General features: G+C 42.8%; 3 protein-coding genes across 3 annotated transcripts; all 3 read right to left on the reverse strand.

Moving 5' to 3' along the window:
• Nucleotides 1-11: 11 nt before the first annotated feature.
• LOC123488340 (rho GTPase-activating protein 27-like) lies at nt 12-4,354 on the reverse strand. Its single transcript, XM_045219248.1, is given in 15 exon segments — nt 12-19; nt 295-383; nt 385-441; nt 626-677; nt 680-730; nt 883-1,014; nt 1,114-1,191; nt 1,281-1,379; nt 1,491-1,616; nt 1,784-1,868; nt 1,958-2,056; nt 2,178-2,277; nt 2,397-2,483; nt 2,607-2,674; nt 4,073-4,354. Coding segments are annotated over 15 exon segments (1,254 nt in total). The 5' UTR covers nt 4,196-4,354.
• A 74-nt stretch (nt 4,355-4,428) lies between these two features.
• Nucleotides 4,429-5,651, reverse strand: LOC123488341 (rho GTPase-activating protein 12-like). Its single transcript, XM_045219250.1, has 4 exons — nt 5,579-5,651; nt 5,393-5,476; nt 5,060-5,182; nt 4,429-4,554 (listed from the first exon to the last, which is right to left on the reverse strand). The coding sequence occupies exons 1-4, from the start codon at nt 5,627-5,629 to the stop codon at nt 4,429-4,431; spliced, it is 384 nt and encodes a 127-aa protein (XP_045075185.1). The 5' UTR covers nt 5,630-5,651.
• Nucleotides 5,652-5,661: 10 nt separating this feature from the next.
• LOC123488342 (rho GTPase-activating protein 27-like) lies at nt 5,662-6,556 on the reverse strand. Its single transcript, XM_045219251.1, has 2 exons — nt 6,199-6,556; nt 5,662-5,790 (listed from the first exon to the last, which is right to left on the reverse strand). Exons 1-2 carry the CDS (start codon nt 6,445-6,447, stop codon nt 5,662-5,664), a joined length of 378 nt encoding a protein of 125 aa, XP_045075186.1. The 5' UTR covers nt 6,448-6,556.
• Between the last annotated feature and the right edge of the window lie 14,762 nt (nt 6,557-21,318).

Here is a 21,318-nt window from a genome sequence, read left to right on the forward strand (position 1 = left end):
ACTTCCTTTTGTCAATGTTCTTGGGAGTGGAAGTACCAAACAGATGGATGAATGGATGGGTGGACAGCACAAGTTTGAAACTTGGGATGAAGGTTGAAGACTTGGAGCTACCACAGTTAAAGGCTAGTTCACTGACAGAAAAAAAACCTCCCCTTTGCCATCTTTTAGCAAATTTAGCAACCCATGTAACTATCAGTCTTTTCCCAGGACTTGGCAATCCCCATTGTCTCTGTCCCCCTTGACTCATTGATGCCATAGAAAATGTCTCAGCTGGGGGCAAACACCGTCTCAAACTCTTTGAGATGAGCTCCACAATCTGGTTCTGGAAGACCATGTAAACAGTGATGTTGGCCGACTCAGTCTGGGGCCTGAGTAGCGTGACAAACCACGATGGCCACACTCTGGACTGACATACGGTTCTTTTCACCAAACTCAATCACTCTGGAAGAAAAGAAGAGGAGGGGATGAGGAGAAGAGGGAGTGAGAGGAAGTATGAGGAGGGTGGAAAGTGCTTAGTATATCAGTTATTTATATTGTTTTTATAGTTGTATATATATATAAAAAAAAAAATATATATATATATATATATATATAAAATCCAGTTTCTACCACAACAAGCACTCACTTGAGGAGGTGTTTGAAGAGGAGGTGCATGGTGTCATGGTTGGGCAGAGGAGGGACCTCACCAGGTCACGGAAGTACGACACCTTCTGGGGATAGTCCTGGATTTCTACCAGAGAAAGAGTCATCCCAAATGTCAATTTATTCACATTCTTTCATGCTATTTAGGTCTGACTATGTCAGTTCATTACCATCATGTTATTTGAGGGTGACTATTGAGATGCATCCAGAATGTTTTATTGGGGCCTGGCCTAGACTTACTGATGGCAGCGATAAACTTATCGAAGAAGCTGTAAGGGAAGAGAGGTTCAGGCAGCTCCCTCAGGAAGAGCTTCAGCGCCCCCGTGATCACATGGATCTCCTCCCACTGACCATCCTCCAGGTCAGATTTTCCTCTGGAGGGAGGGAGGGAGGGAGGGAGAGAGAACATGAGGACAGAGAGTGTGGTTGATAATGCTGCAAGATAATCCATTGAAACTTGTCTTGCTTTACCATGATCTGCTTTGTGGCGTAGTCTCTGAATGACAGCTAGATTCCCACTAACTCTGTAGATCCCATCAATGTCCAGACCTAAGGGGAATGCACAATGTGTTACCTCTTTAGAGGTGGTAAAGGTAAAGGTTGATATTACGGTATCAGGATTAAGAAGGAATACCTACCTCTAATCTCCACTGCCCTGATGCATTTCTCCATAAACCTGGGCACAGTGCTGTTCTCTCGATGGCACAGGGTGTCCAGATGACAACCAAACACATTATCTAGAGAACCACAATGAAAAACATTCTGAGTGGCGTAAAGGTATCATAAGGTTCAATAAGGACATAATTCTGCTATAAGTCGTATAACCATGTTATAAAGCCCAGTTTTACCTCTTATGTAGCCCTTCTCCTTCACTGACTGCAGTGTGGGCCTCCTCTGGAGGAACTTGCGTAGTTTGGTGCGGACACGCCCCTGATCTGATGACTCTGCACTGATGCCTGGCGTAATTTTGGTGGCTGCCGGAGGGGGGAAGGGGCAGTTAATGATGGGTGCAGCTTTCGTAAACTACCTGATCTCATGCCCAGTTATCAAATATTGACATTTTACACATATTTACACCTCAAAAAAGCACTGAAAGTCCTGGTGGTTCGTAATAGTAGGTTGTAGGACACTCCATACTTACAGCTGGTCCTCTTGTCTCTGTCTGAAGCAAGTGGAGATTTCTCCATAGGCTCCTCCTCTTCCTCTTCCGACAAGTGATCTTGGTCCTGAGAGAGGAGAGGTTATAATGAAGACCGACGCCCCCTTGGCCTGCTCTAATTAGAACTTGTTATATAGATACCACCTGGATACTCACCAGGTGTCTGACGGTGTCCAGTATGATCTTGTGCCAGTCACAAATGATGCTCTCTGTGTCATACTGGACCAGGTACTCACACCCATGGCGCGTCTTCAACTGGAGCGGGAGAGGGAAAAAGCCATACCAAGAGTTAAATAAAATAAATTTTGATTCAGTTCCTGAATTGAATGAAATGGAACTGACTTCAACCCCGATAGACCTTAAACAGAGCCCATACCTCCAGTGTTCTTCTTGCTGGACTTGTCCTTGGGGCCCAGCCCACAGTGGCTCCCCGCAGCTCCACTGTGTACTCTGGGGGTGATCTGATTGGTCTTGTTCTGGAATCACGGACCAATGACATTAATTCAACAACTAATCCTGACAAGCAAGCAAATCATTCTTTACGAATCCAAGGACCTGGTGGTTGTGAGTGGTTACAGTAGCAGAATGTTCTTACAGAGTTTCCCGAGGTGCAGATTTTGGGTCTTTGTGAAGCGTGAGGATGCCTCCATACAGCACTGTCCATGACTGACTCCAATTCTTCCTATTAGAAACCCCAGACACAGAAAATAAGGAATCATTCAGTGTTCATTCATTGGTCCATTGTGCAAATGCTATCAATAAACAGCACAATGTGTTGTAATTTTTGCGGTTGACTTGACATTACCTAATTCTTTTCCCATTGTCGGCCACCCTGGTTTTGTTCAGGATCCCTGCCTTCTCCGGTAGATGTGTCTAGAACAAGCCAAAATATAGACAAATATTACCAAATATCACAAACGACAGAGAGAGAGTGTATGAACATTTCTACTAATGGTGATTACAGGAACCCACAGACCTCGGATCAGGTTTAAATATTGTGTTAGTCATAGTGTACTGTGCGTACATCAGTGGAGGCTGTCGAGGGGAGGGCGGCTCATAATAATGTCCGGAATGGAGTGAATGGAATGGTATCAAACACATGGTTTTCATGGTTTTCACTGACATACATAGGTACATGAGTTAAGCAGTTAGTACCCACATAGAGCCATATGCCACTGGACATTGCCCATAGGCCTACTGGCTGATATGAACATTGGACTGTTCATATTAGCAGATTATTGTAATTGTGGACTATAATTTTTAGGCCTGGATAAAGTATTTCTGTGACTTTGCAATGCATATGCTAGGCTACTAGGTGGAAGCAACAAATGTTTGTGTTGGCCGTGTTCCAGGTTATGCTGAATTCTTGGGCTATGAGTCCACAGGTAAAGAGCAAAGAGCATAAGTAGCAGATTCTTTACAGCTTTGAAATGTTAGTCAGGTGTCAACATGGGGGTGGTCAAACTTTAGTATGTGTGTGTGTGCATGAGGGCACAATTATACATGCTTGGGCGTGAGTGTGTGTGTTTGCATGGATTCTCCTGCTGATTCATAAAATGGGAAATTATCCTTTGGGGTTGACTTTGCTTATAGCATTGACATTCAGCACTTTGACATTACTGTTTACCTACTACAAAAGACAGCGCCATATGCACATTCAGCACAATGATTTGTGCATTAAAATATGGTGTCAATCAGATCTGAAAGTACTGCCCAACAAGCCACCACTTGCAAAGGTCCAACAAAAACAACTACAAATGCTCACTCTCTCCACTAGGGGGTAGTGTGAATGGTGGTCATTCATTACGCGATTATTTATCACAGGGTTGATTAAAATCATCAAAGCTTGATGATGAGTTGGTTATTTGAATCAGCTGTGTAGTGCTAGGGCAAAAACCAAAAGCGTGCACCCAGGGGCCCCAGGACGAGTTTGGAAAACCCTGATTTAGCAGATGCTTGTTATCCAGATCACTTTCTTATCCACATACGAGCGAAAAAGAACAACCCATCCAAAGTTAGTAGTTTCACTTAAACACCACATAAGAAACTCTTAATCAGCCATTTTAAGAGCATACATGTATAGTATGTACTGTAACCAGTATCTAATCCATTAGCTCCCATTCCCAAGTGCCGTTAGTTCTCCTATCCAGTTCTATCTCATAGTATGTTAGTTAGATCAGAACACCCACACACCACCAGAATGCAATGCCTGTCTGGCAAAGTACACTATGCATCTATCTATCAGGCCTGACGTGGGCCGTAAGAACCTACGTGCTCATGTGAGTCTGTGCTCAGATGTGACAGTCTACTCCGTACTCCCAACCTATCAGTCTTTATGGAGAAAACAATACAAGTCTTCAATGAATGGAATAATGGGTCTTCAGGCTCTGTCATTTAGCAGTCTATGTGTACAGTCTGTACAGTAGAGTACATTTTATTGAGTTAGTAGAAGGGTTGGGGTCAATTCCATTTCAGGAAATGAATGAATTCAATTCATAAAATTAACAACAAAATCATTGTTGAAAAATAATGCAATTTCCAATTCAATTATTGTGTGTACTAGTCCAACACATATCATTTCTTATTGAGTGCCAATAGAAAATTACCTGACAAAGATCCTTATGGATTCAAAACCTTATCGTGTCGTGCGTTCTTACTGTACTTCCATGGTGTGGCGTCTCGGGGGAGTTGCTGAGGCTGGATGCTTCACTGGTGGCGTCGGGAACGTTTCTCCTATGTGTTGGAAAGAACCTCTGCCAAGCGCAAGGGAGGGATGGGTTCAGGTTGGTTAGTCAACAATAGTCGATAGGGCCTTATTGTTCGAACAGAGCTTCCCTCTTCAGCAGAAATCCTGTCAAATGTTATGAGTCATAATTCTATCCGCTTTCTCCCCTGCACTCTCCATTCTTGTTGTAGTTTCTCCCATTTAGGTTTGTAAGTGACCTCCTGAGAGGAAACCAACTAGGGCAGGTGTTTCCATCTCCTGTTGAGGGGGTTGGCGGCGACACATACACAGCGACATCATTCCACAAGGGCATTGTGCATAAAGCTATGAGGGCCAGGTGTCTCATGTCGGGGACTAGTCCTATCTTGTTTGCTTGGGAATACTAGAACGGCAAATGCAGCAGTTTCTATGTTCCTATACTGTAGTGCCAAATTCAGTCTAGATGCCAAAAAGAGATTCTAATGGCCCATAAATGTCTGTTGCTATACCAACGGTGTGAAACCCCCTTCAACGCCCCTGTCCATGCTACTCACGTTGTCTTCTTGGGAGGGGCCAAACTGAGCTGGGCCCATGGTATGTCTCCAGTTCTTCAGAACCGGCAGGCTGTCCTGGTCCACTCCATTCCCCACCTTGGGCAGACTGGGTGCAACCGGGAGCTGAGAGGGTTAACGAAACAAACAGTGTAAAGGCCCCGGCCTATTAAATCAAACCCATAACTGGTTATCTGAGGTAAGGACATTTTCTTTTCACCCATGTACAGTACAGAGTTACCCCATACAATGTCAAGCTCTTTTGAGACCTTGTAGAAAGTCCTATATAAAACCCATTCAACCATTCCTTGAAATTACAGTATTGCTTCTCTTCACCTCTGCTGGAAGGTTCCACTGGGATCTGGAGCCGTCTCTCAGGTAGTAGTACGTCTTTCCTTTTTGATCCACAGACTTGAACCACTGCCAGGATACACACAGGACAAAACAGTGTATGACACACACTGCATGGTTTCTCAAACCACTACCCTTTCAAAGCACTGGACCTCCATTCAATACACTTACCTGCTCCTGTGTGCGTTCGCTGATGAATACGGTCTTCCCATCTGCATCCATGGAGCGCTTCCAGCCCGCCGGGACACTGGCGTCTAGAATGGCCCGGTATGACAGCCTGTTTGGCCCCTGCGGCATGGGCAGGAGGTCTTTGGGGAACACAGAGGAGGGGTGTCTGGAGCCTCGTGGTCTTCTGTCAGGTAGTCTTCCTTTGGGAGAGGGGGCTGAGGAACAGAAGATTCGCAAATTATTTTAAGATGGAACTCAAACTGAGTGGCCAATTTATAAAAAGTTTATGACATGGTTCATAACATGATAGCAATTCTGCTCAAATGGCAAACATTCTTAGTAACTTGGTAGTAACATTAACTTAAATAAACAGAAAAAAAGCAAAATAATGAATTCCATGTGTATGCCATAGCAAGCTTAAGCCTAACTAGCTAATGAACTAACAAAACAAAAACTCCCTCAAGACCATGAAGCAGATGTTAATGCACTGTTGTCTGACAGAGCGCTTTGGCAGTCAACAATCCAACAACACTTTCCACTGTCCTATATTTTAGAAGCCTTATCTGTTGATGAGCTTGAAACAATGGCCATATTAGTCAAATAAAGCATAAGCTAACCCCTACCGGTCCTCCGTCTGGGAGCTTCAGCACAGGAGGCTCAGTAACAGGAGAGAAAGGGGAGATGGGCTCCGGAGCTGCCCAGGACGTGGCCCCAGATGTGGGGTTATAGAAGTAGTTTCGACCGGTGGTCTCATCCAACACCTGTTCCCAGTTGGAACCCTGGGATGAGGCTGGTGAGAGGGCCGGGGACAGGGCCGGGGAAAGGGCTGGGGACAGGGCCGGGACAGCCAGTGCCTCCTTGGTTAGCTCCATGTCCGTGGAGGGGAGGGTGCTGCGGGGGTCGGCCCAAGTGGTTTGGCCCGTGGCCGGGTGGTGATAGAACTCTTTCCCACTGTCCTTGTCAGTGTGCACTTGCCATCCCTCCTGGCTGAGGGCAAGTCAGGACTCGGCTACTACCGGAGAGATTGTGGGGTGTTTTTCTTCAGCTCGGTGGCGGTGGCGTAAACAGCAGTGTTGGGGCTGGCATTGTCCACCTGGAGACAGAGAGGAAAGAGAGGTCAGGTCAGTCATCAGGAATAACATGAGGAGGAAGAAACCTTTCACCCCCAGTCCTAAATGGCCAGCGAGCCACTAGTCAATAATATTACTGACTGCCTGCGTACTACTACCCAACCTCACCTTATTTGCAGTGAAGCCAATGGCCCCAACTGTCACGGTTTCGGCCGAGGCTGCTCCTCCTCCTGGTTCGGGCAGGCTTCGGCGTTCGCCGTCCCCGGAGTACTAGCTGCCACCGCTCTATGTTTCTGTGTTTGATTGCTTTTGTCTGTCTGTCACACCTGTGTCTGTTTGGGAGTTGATTACGTGTCTTATAAGTTCCGTGTTGTGATCTAGGGTATTTGTGTGTTGTTATTCTGTTGCCACCGTGTCTATGATACGTGTTTGTTTTCCGTGTCATTTTTCCATGTTTAGTGTTTTACGCGTGTGCGTAATTTTCCCTCGCCACTTCGTGTTTTCGAGGTCGGGGTTTGTTCTCTTGTTATTGAGACTATTAAAAGTCTTGTTGGACTTAACCTCTGTTTCCTGCGCTTGACTCCTCCACCACATCCACGACGGAATAGTGACACCATCAGCCCCTATGAGAACAATCCGTGAGAATCTCCACAAGACAAAAGACAGAGGGGTAAAAAGTCCTCTCTACCTGCGCCTCCCTTTACTCCCATCGGGTAACAAAGCACTGACTTGGGATCAAATATCATTCTCCCAACCCCTTTGTTCGAATATGCTGAGTTACCCAACTCATCACAATATTCCAACTCTTACAAGGTGCATGCATTTAAAGAGCTATATGTGGATCTCGCTTTTGAGTGGGTTTTTTCTTTCATAAAAGAGTACAAACACCACCATTCAATTGTAAGCTGCCTTTTTTTCAGTTTTTATTGGAAATGGCTCAAAAAGTGATCTGTCCTGTTAATGTATTTTCCGGAGCCCTCCATACATCTCAGGGGTGAGGAAGTGAAGAGCAAAACATCCCATCTCAAACAGAGTAGATTTCACCACATGGAGTGGAGTAGACACAGGGAGCTATGTGGCAGATAGCCACTTCATAGACAAACACAAGCACATTTCAACATGAGCCAGACCAGCAGATGATAAAAAGCTATAAAGACTGGGGAAGTTTGGACGACAACGCAGAGGATGTCACAGCTAACTTCGCAAACAGCTAAAAACAGTACTGTAGGCCACATTTACATTTGAGTAATTTAGCATACACTCTTACCTAGAGCGACTTACATGAGCAATTAAGGTTAAGTGCCTCGCTCAAGGGCACATCGAGAGATTTTTCACCTAGTCGACCTTTTGGTTACTGGCGCAAAGCTCTTAACCACTAGGGTACCTGCCGCCCTCACATGTAGGCTAAGTACTGCAGCCATAGAATTGAACTTGTAATTAAATTGGCACATAGACACAAAAATTAGGACAGGCTGAGTGAAATGACCATACAGTCTTAGAATAGTGGTCATGAAGGTAAATACCATAATTGGGAAGCACCACCCTTAGGTACTTACCTGGGAGACACCCAGAAAGGTCACAAGTCTGTGCCTGAAGATACGGCAAGCCTTGAAGATCATGTCGGTCATATTCACTGAAAAAGGCACCTCTTCGAACAACGTAATTATCAAATATGTTACATCCCATCAGGGATATAACATTTTAACCAGTAGATCCAAAAGCAGAAGGACATACCACAGGTTTTTCAGATCATGTACCAGTTCCTTCTTTTGATTACTACCTGGCTTGAAGAGGTGCTTTTTCAGCTTTGAATACATTTTTAAGAAACGCTGAAAAGGCCAGAGACCAGGGAATAACTGTCTTCGGGTTGCACCTTGTAAAACATACATTTTTCTTAAAAAACAGCTTTTAAAGAAAAGCCTGGCTCATAGGTAAGGTTTCTTTGGTACCGGCAAAGGATCTTAGCAGGACTCCTCTGTGTACCACACAGACAGACTTTTTCTTTAACCCTTATTTTATCAGTTAAGAACAAATTCTTATTTACAATGACGGCCTACCCCGGGCCAATTGTGCACCACCCTATGGGCCTTCCAATCAAGATTGTGATACAGCCTGGAATCGAACCAGGGTCTGTAGTGATGCCTCTAGCACTGAGATGCAGTGCCTTAGACCGCTGCGCCATTCGGGAGCCGCTGACTATACCAACCTAAATACCAACCTAAATACAAGAGAAACCCACATAAGATACATGCCTGGGTGGCGGGAGAGAGTCGACTGTCCAACTGTTATTTCCTCTCCAGATGGGCTAATGGAAGTTTTGAACATAAGTTGGGTCGTTTTGTTTGTATACTGCTTACAACATCTCGACCGTACAGTACCTGCGTAATACTCATGCAAGTATAAAGTAAAACACTAGAACACGTTGATACACACACACCTCTATGCCTGAAGGTACTCTAAAGTCTAAAATACACATGCGCACAATGAGAGTATTAGTTCTGTGCTGGAATGATGACGTAGCATATAGTGTGGATAGTGTTTCCTTGTGCTGTGACGTCACCTTCTCTGAGACCTGAGGTGTCTGTCAGAAGCTGTGCTTCCCTGGTTTGGTGGTACCTAAAGTTCAACCTGTGATAAGTGTGTCTGCCCACAGTTCATGTCCTTTGAACAGCCGGCATTGTATAGACGAGGGGTATACACTGAGTGTACAAAACATTAGGAATCCACTTCAATCACTGTAGATGAAAGAGAGGAGACAGGTTAAATAAGGAATTTTGAGCCCTGAGACAATTGGGTATTTGTGCCATTCAGAGGGTGAATTGGCAAGACAAAATATTTAAGTGTCTTTGAACTGGGTATGGTAGTAAGTGCATGGCGCACTGGTTTGAGTGTGGCAAGAACTGCAACGCTGCTGGATATTTCATGCTCAACAGTTTCCCGTAAGTATTAAGAGTGGTCCACCACCCTAAGGACATCCAGCCAACTTTAAACAACTGTGGGAACCATTGGAGTCAACATGGGCCAGCATCCCTGTGTAACGCTTTCGACACCTTGTAGTCCATGCCCCGATGAATTGAGGCTGTTCTGAGGGCAAAAGGGGGTGCAACTCAATATTAGGAAGGTGTTCCTAATGTTTTGTACACTTAGTGTAGGTACGCGTGTGCATGATGCAACAGATGACAACATCATAAAAAGAACTCCAGACTCTTCTACCAAAATAATTGTTTTGTTATTCAAATGGAACCTGCGACAGACACACCCTAGCAGCCATCTGGGTTACAAACCTGCAGGCTAGAGGTTGATGCTCACAATCCTAGAATGACTATATAATAATCACATCATTTTACATTTACATTTTAGTCATTTAGCAGACGCTCTTATCCAGAGCGACTTACAGGAGCAATTAGGGTTAAGTGCCTTGCTTAAGGGCACATCGACAGATTTTTCACCTAGTCGGCTCGGGGATTAGAACCAGCGACCTTTCGGTTACTGGCACAACGCTCTTACCCACTAAGCTACCTGCTGCCCTAGTTCTGTGCTGGAATGATGACGTAGCATATAGTGTGGATAGTGTTTCCTTGTGCTGTGACATCACCTTCTCTGAGACCTCACTATACAGTTCTGCTTAATTAGACAAAGTAACAAACGTTACAAAGTAATAAACATACTTTGGGCAATGCAGAGCATGGGCAGCAGTAAATATGCAAGCAAAACTAAAAACAAACACTCACTCACTTTCAGGTTTCGGTTAACACCACCTGATAAGTTCTTCTTTGCGGTTGGAGAGTTGTCTTTGGAATGTGGCAGTGGCTACTGGCTAAACATTCAGGTTAAAACGTCAAAACCTGGCTGTGGAAAGCCCCAGTTTTTATAAAGTAGATATGAATGAAGCTTAGCCTACCCCTCTTCATTTACAGTAGTAACATTACAATAAGCAACAAGTGCAGGTGCATGTAGCAGAAGAAACTGAAATGCTATTAATAACAGATGCGTAATAGTAATTAAAATGATTGTGGTGATGATTATCTTTCAATCAACCGGAAGCACATCGTTTCTTATGCGCTAAAGCCTCCAAGCTAAATAGCATATCAGCCTCCTCAAACCAAACTAAATGGAAAGGATACCAGAATGACTGGTTCAAACACAGCAATGTTAAAAATGTTTGCCAGTTAGCAATACCTGTCATGCCAACCATTTGTTTGGAGTCAAAGTGGATAGTGGCAATATGGTGACCTTTTGTCATCTCTCTATGATAGACCTACTGTCACAGAAGGAGAAGAGATAACACACCTTTACATCAGATGATGTTCCTGGCTGCATGTATCCAAGCAGGTCATGATCAAGTATTAACTTTGTGCTTGTGACTCATTGTCAATGATTGATATCTACTAGCAATGAAAACCAAGATGGCATTCCTCCCTTGTAGTTTGATCCCTTCTCCCTGGCATGGCTGGGGCAAACCTTGTCATGCACGTCATCATTATATTATCACACTTACAATTACATCAAGCCTTTTGACAGGAAGTCAATGACAATTACAGATGTACATACTGTACATACTGTACCCAATGTGTCCTTTATGATAATGTAATTGCGTATAATGTGCCAGAATATTAGAGAAATTACAACTGATTGACACTTTACGGTTTAAAATTAACTACAACTGATTGACACTTGATGGTTTAAATGTACTATTGTAAAACCACTGTACTAGAATAGAGATACACTGAGTGTACAAAACATTAGGAACACCTGCTCTTTCCATGACATAGACTGACCAGGTGAAAGCTATGATACCTTATTGATGTCACTTGTTAAATCCACTTCAATCAGTGTAGATGAAGGGGAGGAGACAGGTTAAAGAAGGATTTTTAAGCCTTGAGACAATTGAGACATGGATTGTGTATGTGTGCCATTCAGAGGGTGAATCAGCAAGACAAAAGATTGAAGTGCCTTTGAACGGGGTATGGTAGTAGGTGCCAGGAGAACTGGTTTGAGTGTGTCAAGAACTGCAACGCTGCTGGGTTTTTCACACTCAACAGTTTCCTGTGTGTATCAAGAATGGTCCACCACCCAAAGGACATCCAGCCAACTTGACACAACTGTGGGAAGCATTGGAGTCAACATGGGCCAGCATTCCTGTGGAACGCTTTCGCCACCTTGTAGTCCATGCCCCGATGAATTGCGACTGTTCCGTGGGCAAAAGGGGGTGCAACTAAATATTAGGAAGGTGTTCCTAATGTTTTGTACACTCAGTGTATATGGACAGATTGGAACTATATTAAAGCATAATCTCAGTCTCGCTTTATACTGTCTTCATCTTAACTCTTCGAACGCTCAATCAGGTGAGGTGACTGAATGCTGCATGGCAGTGAGTGCCACATGGTTTACTGGTTGTTGTCCCTTTCCTTTCAATCAACAGTGGACTCACTCATCAATTCCTCATATTGATAAACTGAAGAAAAAAAACTGCTGACACTATCTAGGTGTAAATAGACAAGAGTTATGGACCCATATTGAGCATGTAGGTAAACAGCCGGCCTCTTGTGGGCCAGAAATGCACATGAGATATTTAGAGTAGTAGTAAGTAGCCTATAGAGCATTACATAAATACCCCCCTACAGAACAATAACATAATGGGCTGGGCTAATGCATAAGCACAATCAATACCTGGGCTATTTTGCATCTGAGGGTCAACCACTGTGTATGTCAGAGGTCATTGACAGACCCTGTGGTCTATGTAATTTTCATATACAGTATATTGACAAGATAAGTCAACTGGAGGAAGGTAATGTTTTCAAAAATGGACTGTGCGCTCAAATAATACCAGGCTATTGCCAGTGTCCAAAATGAAATTTGATAGAAATGAATGCTTGCTCTGAATCACTGTAATTTACACTACATTTATAACTGTTACACTTAGTAGCTATTAACGCGCGTAAAATCCTATTTAAATAGAGCAAAACCTAAATCCAAATCTAAACAACAAATGGAGCCATCATCGACCATGACAAGGGCAAATTACCTGTTTGAAGTTCGTTTGGTTACTCCCAGGCTCAATGTAGACTATCCTTCAAAGATATCAATTAGAAGTTATAGACTTCAGTTTTCGTACAGTATTCACCTCGCTATTCCACACTGTAGAGTCGCGCATTCCATGCCCTCCTTGTCAGGTAGCTACAGCACAGGTAGTGCCACTGCCTAGCAGCAGAAAGTCTTGAGGGAGTGGTCGCGATGTTCCACAGTTTAACCCTCTGCATTGACAGCGAGCGCACATAATGCAGCCAACACAACAGTGATATCTGGCATAACTAAATAATAACGTTTTAGAAAATCATGTGTGCGTGTAATTGAGAAACACTGAAGGGAGTATCTTTACTCAATCACCTGTTTACATTTAGCTAATTAAATAATTATGTCATGAGAACATTTCAGGATTCAGGAGCTCTGCAGACAGTTCTGCTCAAGCACTTGAGTGTGTGTGTCAGTGTGTGTGTGCATGTGTGTGCATGTGTGTGCCTGTATGTGAGCTCGCGCGCGCGCGCGTGTGTGTGTGTGTGGCATGTGGCCTAGCCTATTGGAGTGGAGTATGGAAATGTGTGTTTATGTGTGTGTGTTTCCAGTTGTTTAGGGCGAGGCTTGCAGCCCTACAGTACAGGAAAGGGCTCCTCCTTTGTTTTGTAAACACACAGCACAGCACAGCACAGCGGCCCAGGGATAGCCCAGGGGAAGCTGCTAACTGGGTACTATGGCTGGGTGGGTGTACCTCATTTCTACCAGCATGTCACGTGCAACCAGAGGGGAAAAAAACTCTAGACCACCTTTACTCCACACACAGAGACACGTACAAAGCTCTCTTTCGACCCTCGATTTGGCAAATCTGACCATAATTCTATCCTCCTGATTCCATTTTACAAGCAAAAACTCAAGCAGGAAGTACCAGTGACTCGCTCAATACGGAAGTGGTCAGATGACGCAGATGCTAAGCTACAGGACTGTTTTGCTAGCACAGACTGGAATATGTTCCGGGATTCATCTGTTGGCATTGAGGAGTATACCGCATCAGTCACCGGCTTCATCAATAAGTGCATCAACGATGTTGTCCCCTCAGTGACCGTACGTACATATCCCAACCAGAAGCCATGGATTACAGGCAACATCCGCACTGAGCTAAAGGCTAGAGCTGCCGCTTTCTAGGAGCAAGACACTATTCTGGACGCTTATAAGAAATCCCGCTATGCCCTCTGACGAACCATCAAACAGGCAAAGCATCAATACATGACTAAGATTGAATCCTATTACACCAGCTCTGACACTCATCGTATGTGGCATGGCTTGCAAACTATTACGGATTACAAAGGGAAACCCAGCAGCGAGCTGCCCAGTGACACGAGCCTACCAGACGAGCTTAATGCCTTCTATGCTTGCTTCGAGGCAAGCAACACTGAACCATGCATGAGAGCACTAGCTGTTCTGGACAACTGTGTGATCACACTCTCCGTAGCCGATGTGAGTAAGACCTTTAAGCAGGTCAACATTCAGACAAATTACCAGGATGCATACACAGAGCACGCGCTGACCAACTGGCAAGTGTCTTCAATGACATTTTCAACCTCTCCCTGATCGAGTCTGTAATACCTACATGTTTCAAGCAGACCACCATAGTCCCTGTGTCCAAGAATGCCAAGGTAACCTGCCTAAATGACTACAGCCCCGTAGCACTCACGTCTGTAGCCATGAAGTGCTTTGAAATGCTGGTCATGGCTCATATCAACACCATCATCCCAGAAACCCTAGACCCACTACAATTCGCATAACGCCCCAACAGATCCACAGATGTCGCAATCTCTATTGCACTCCACACTGCCCTTTCCCACCTGGACAAAAGGAACACCTACATGAGAATGCTGTTCGTTGACTACAGCTCAGCGTTCAACACCATAGTGCCCTCAAAGCTCATCACTAAGCTACAGACCCTGGGACTAAACACCTCCCTTTGCAATGGGATCCGGGCCACCCCCAGGTGGTAAGGGTTGGCAACAACACATCTGCCACGCTGAACCTCAACACGGGGGCCCCTCAGGGGTGCGTGCTTAGTCCACTCCTTTACTCCCTGTTCACTCACGACTTCGTGGCCACGCACGACTCCAACACCATCATTACGTTTGCCGACGATACAATGGTTCTAGACCTGATCACCGACATCGATGAGACAGCCTATAGGGAGGGGATCAGAGACCTGGCAGTGTGGTGCCCGGACAATAACCTCTCCCTCAACGTGAGAAAGACAAAGGAGATGATCGTGGACTACAGGAAAAGGAGGGCCGAGCACGCTACCATTCACATCGACAGGGCTGTAGTGGAGCGGGTCGAGAGCTTCAAGTTCCCTGGTGTCCACATCACTAACAAACTATCATGGTCGAAACACACCAAGACAGTCGTGAAGAGGGCACGACAATGCCTATTCCCCCTCAGGAGACTGAAAAGCTTTGGCATGGGTCCTCAGATCCTCAAAACATTCTACAGGTGCACCATCGAGAGCATCCTGACTGGTTGCATCACCGCTTGGTATGGCAACTGCTCTGCATCTGACCGCAAGGTGCTACAGAGGGTAGTGCGTATGGCACAGTACATCACTGGGGCCAAGCTTCCTGCCATCCAGGACCTCTATACCAGACGGTGTCAGAAGAAGGCCCTAAAAATTGTCAAAGACTCCAGCCACCCAAGTCATAGACTGTTCTCTCTGCTACCGCACGGCAAGCGGTACCGGAGTGCCAAGTCTAGGTCCAAAAGGCTCCTTAACAGCTTCTACCCCCAAGCCATAAGACTACTAAACAGTTAATCAAATGGCTACCTGGACTATTTGCATTGACCCCCTTTGTTACGCTGCTGCTACTCGCTGTTTATTATCTATGCATAGTCACTTTAACCCTACCTACATGTACCTCAATTACCTCAACTAACCTGTACCCATGCACATTGACTCGGTACCGGTACCCCCTGTATATAGCCTCGCTACTGTTATTTTGTTGTGTAACTTTCTTTCTTTCTTTTTTTACAAATATTTCCTTACTTGCTTAAAAAATGTACACCTGTTGAACTCGGCGCATGTGACGAATACAATTTGATTTGATTTGTATCCAATACACTCACTGAGTGACAGAAACAGAGAAGAGTGCACTTATTGCTTAACAGGTATAGAAAATGTTATAGTACTGTGAGTGAGACATGATCGGATGATCGAAGCTCATTGAGTCATACTGCATGTTACATCCTGTCCAATATGCATGTTGCTATTTTTACTTCCACCACAAAGCATCTAGCAGGTATTTATTTTCATGATGTTGCAGTCAGACACAGGCTACATTTAGAATTACTTAGCTACTAACGCAATAAGAAAAGTTAATGCTCTTATGACTGTCTACACTTGAAGAATATATTTCCAAAATGCTATATCCACCAATTTTTCACGTGTTTTTTTCATCAGAAATTATTGCTTATGGGTACCTTCATGTGTGTGTAAAATATTACTGTTACCAGATTTTTTATTCAAAGATTTTAGATGTTTATGAAAATGTGTTCTTTTGCAATACGTTATACAGTATATCCATTCTTTAGCTGGAATGGAATGTTTGTATCCTGTATGTTTGACTGTGATATCTGGTTGTCTCACCTAGCAATCTTGAGATTAATGCACTTACTGCAAGTCACTCTGAATAAGAACATCTGCTAAAATGACTAAAATGTCAAATGTACATGTTTTACATGCAGATGTCATATTACTGTGTAGAATATTTTTATATATTTTTATATATTTATGTCACAATTGTAACATTTGTACATTTCTTTATAAAACATGTAGTTATTTGTTATATGTTATATTTGACTATGTTAAACCTAGCAGCACTACTTATTTCTCTGAGAGTGAGGCGGATATATAGTATTTAAAAAATAAAACATGATTATTTGTCTCTGAAATGAAACCATCAAGTGATAGATTTTAAACAAATACATGTCTGTCATTGAACAACCCCATGCCATGATTAGATAGTGAAAAACACACCAATCTCTTTCATAATTTCTTTAAACAATAAAAGCTAATTTACCAACATTTCTGAAAATGTATATATAGCGTAAAGTGTTTAACTCATACAGCTTGCATGGTTTACAATAGTGAGTTATCAGGTTAAGGGGTGCATACCTTGAATTCTTTGGATAAGATAAGGTCTTTATAAATTATGAAAGGATTCTTCCTTATGTAGCTGCTTACAGAAGTTGACTAACTCATTGGCTGTCAAGTTCTAAATATAATGTCCACTACTCCAAAAGTCATTAAATTATTACATGCTTCTCAGCCATGGTAAATGTAGTTTAATTATACATTTTGGCTTCCATAACAAATATTATAGTTTTCCTGTGCTGTAAGTAGACCCTATATCAAGTCACTTGACAAAAGGCCACAGAATCAAAAGTCAAAACCTAGGAATCACACATTGTTTATTTTGCGTCAAACGCAAAGAGGTGAACAGAGAAAATACAGCTGAAATCCAATCCATTGTTATTGTGCAGACATGCATAGAGTCCTTTTTAATGAGTGCCCATGTTTTAAAGACACTTCTGTTTGTTTCTTACTGTAACTCAGGCTTCTGTGTACCTACTTAAATATACCAGAAATCTTATTGTGAAGGTGGGAATTAAGCAAATACCTCTAAAACAGTGGAGGCTGCTGAGGGGAGGACGGCTCATAATAATGGCCGGAATGGAGTGAATAGAATGGTATCAAACACATGGTTCATGTGTTTGATACCATTCCATTCACTCCATTCCAGCCATTATTATGAGTCGTCCTCCCCTCAGCAGCCTCCACTGTTTTAGAGGTATTTGCTTAATGTGCAGAATTGCACTTGGTTTTCAAGTACATAACTATAGAGAACACACAAAAATGCTATGGTAATAAAACATTTTAAAAGTTTGCACACTCCCAGGAATGTCATAAATGATGGATCATTAGCTTCCCTACAGAAAATACACTAACCTTCACACGTCTAGATGGCCGGGCGGGGTGTGTGTGGAGTCAGAGGTCAAACTGTAGAAACCAGTTCCTACATTTGAATATAAAAATTGATTTTTCAAACAAAACTACACTACATTTTATCTCTGGGACCCTCAAGATGACAAATCAAAGCAATATTACTGAATGTAAGTACATTATTTACCTTCAGAGGTGAATGTTCCAAACCAGTTGCCGTGATAAAAGTGTTTTGTTGTTGTGCACTATCCTCAAACAATAACATGGTATTTTTCACTGTAATAGCTACTGTAAATTGGACACTGCAGTTAGATTAACAAGAATTTAAGCTTTCTGCCCATATAAGACATGTCTATGTCCCAGAAAGTTGGCTGTTGTTTACAACACAATTCTAGTCACATATCACAAATTGAGCAACAACCGTCCCGTATAAGGGACACCGATCCCGTAGAGATTTTAACACACATTCAATGGTTAACTTAACACTGGTGCAGCAGGGTAAACATAAAATGCTGATAAAAAAACAATAAAATGATCTTAAGAGAATTTAAATCAGGCAGGCCATAATGACCCGAAAGTCAAACATTAAATTACTTTTTATTATATTTCAACTACATTAGTACAGCATGATCTTTAAACTTACCCTGGCTCTATCTATCACATTCTCAGTGTCACCAGTTCATCAGATTATGACTTTCTGACATAAATGCCTGTAAATTGTAATCCAAACTCAACAAAACCATGGTACTCCACTTTTGACACCTGAATAAGTTTGTCTCTTCGCGCCTATGAGAGATCTGAAGCCTTTGACCCTCCTCTCTGCACAACATACTTGTGTCTGTAATTGCATGGTTCCTGCATCATAACATATCTCCCTCCCCAGTCAGATCCAAGCCTGATAAAGTTCCTTTGGGATAAGAAGTTCAGGCTTTCTGAGGATTTGTTTTATTTCTAAGCATCTTGCCCCATAAATGAACGTGTTGTTTGATGTTGTGTCTTTTGTCATGTTTTTTAAAGTGACAACATTAGACTACGGTGCAATACATATCAACTCTGCAGTTCATGTAAAGTGGTGATTCAGGATAGCTTATAACTTATTTAATAACGTGTACCAGGTAGGCCAATGTAAACAGTACAAGCAACAATCTCCAAAGCTGTTGACTAGTAGAATCAGGTGTGTTCTTGCTGGGCTAAAACAAAAATGTGCACCACTGGGAGGCCCCCCAGTAGTGGATTGGGGTGATTCCACACCAGCATGAGTGGAAAATATTTTGGGTATCTCAGATTGTTCTGGCAATTCTCACATAGGAACTTCATTGGGAGGAAGGATTTTTAACATGCTTTTTACATTTGTATCACCAACTATTTTTTTTGAAAATCATGATGAAATTGGCAATTTTAGGCCCTTTTTAGACCTATACATGCCTCCTGTAAGACCTTAGTATCTGTGAACCGTACATGATACAGACAACATCTTGGTGTCATTATATTCCTTATAGTGTGCTCTAACATATAGAATATGTCTAGATTCTGATTTTTTTAAAGAAAATGTATTCAACATTACAAATATTAATATTAATATCTCAAAACTACCCTTTTTTATTTTGTTCATTTTAGGACATATATTCTACAAGTACATCACCATTTCAGAGTGGGCTCTCTGCTAATTCTGAAGTTATGATACATTTTATGATCACCACCAACACAGTGGATGGGAAATGGATTCAAAGGGAACACCATCTGCTGGTGATTTGCTGAATGTGCAATCCTAAAGGAGGGTTGTGATTGGTTAATGACCTATAGCGTCAATTTCTATGTATAAAATTGGTCATATAATTAAAAGTAGCAGAAAGCCCACTCTGCAAATTTGACGTGTTTGAAGAGTATATCATTCCAAAAGAATGTAACTAAAAATAAAGCAAAATCAAAAAGGGTAGTTTTGAGATATTCATATTAAATATTTTTAATGTTGAAGAAATGCATGTGAAAAACAGTATTTCGGAATCTAGATATACTCCATGTTTGAGAGAACACTATAAGGAGTATAATGACACCAAGATGTTGTCTGTATCATGTACGGTTCACGGATCATAGGGTCTTACAGGAGGCATGAATAGGTCTAAAAAGGGCCTAAAATGGCCACTTTCATCATGATTTTCTAAAAAATGGTTTGTGATTCAAATGTAAAAAGCATGTCAAACATCTTTCCTCCCAATTAAGTTTTTATATGAGATCTGCCAAAACAATCGGAGATACAAAAAATATTTTTCCACCCCCGCTGGCGTGGAATCGCCCATCGAGCAACCCTGATCTAGATCCCACCTAATCCCTCTCGTCTCGCCTATCATTTTCCTAGCACTCTATCTGACCTAAAAACCTGTTCATGCACTTTTTACAGCTCTTTAAATCACTGAGTGTAAGTGGTATAAGCAGATAACTTTTACATTTTCATATTGCTTGAAAAGTTGAAAAGTGTCCTGGATTGATTCCCCTCATCCTCTGGAGTCTAACTCACCACTTCCTGCCACCACGGCTCAAAAAAGCACCCATATCCTCCGTTGACGTCACCTTGGCAGTGCCGCCCTGTAAACTGACCCTCTTTTCCTTTGTCTTCCATTGTTTCCTCTGGCATCCCTATTTCATTAACTCTGTGACCAAATGATTAAACGGACTGGCCACAACCTCATGACTAACGCTAGCAGACAGAACCTCAAGTGTTTCTCCTGACTTTTCTGTCGACTGGACATTGTGTGTGTTGTCACTGACCATATTGGCTCATGCTGGTCACCATTGTATTCCTGCTCTTTTCTTTTGAACACACTTCCTTCACCACTATTGGCAATTGAGGAGTCACAGATTCAAGACTGAACTATAGATATAGTCTCCTGAGAAGTTGTCAACCTGTTCAACGAATCAGTTGACTGCAACTTTCAGTGAAAAAGTCAACAGAAATACTGTGAACAAATCTCTTCCTGAAGTTTAAACTTGAATATTTAATTGCATTCGTCACATGCTTCGAACAACAGGTGTAGACTAACAGTGAAATGCTTATTTATGGGCCCTCCCCAACAATGCAGAGAGAAAGAAAATAGAGAAATAATAGAAAAGTAAAATATGTAATAATAAAAGTAATAATAAAATACACAGTGAGTAACAATAACTTGCCTATATACACGGGGTACCAGTACCGAGTCGATGTTCAGGGGTACGAGGTAATTGAGGTAGATACACTATATATACAAAAGTATGTGGACACCCCTTCAAGTTATTGGATTTGGCTATTTGAGCTGACAGGTGTTTGGTCTTGCTGACAGGTGTATAAAATTGAGCACACAGCCATGCAATCTCCATAGACAAACATTGGCAGTAGAATGGCCTTACTGTAGCGCTCAGTGACTTTCAATCTGGCACCGTCATAGGATGCCACCTTTCCAACAAGTCAGTTCGTCAAATTTCTGCCCTGCTAGAGTTGCCCCGGTCAACTGTCCTCAGTTGCAACACTGACTTCCGAGTTCCAAACTGCCTCTGGAAGCAACAGAGTTCCAAACTCACTCTGGAAGCAACCGAGTTCTAAACTGCCTCTGGAAGCAACGTCAGCACAATAACTGTTTGTCGGGAGCTTCATGAAATGGGTTTCCATGGCT

This window comes from Coregonus clupeaformis, unplaced genomic scaffold (genome assembly GCF_020615455.1).
Source record: "Coregonus clupeaformis isolate EN_2021a unplaced genomic scaffold, ASM2061545v1 scaf2195, whole genome shotgun sequence".
Taxonomy (NCBI): Eukaryota; Metazoa; Chordata; class Actinopteri; order Salmoniformes; family Salmonidae; genus Coregonus; species Coregonus clupeaformis.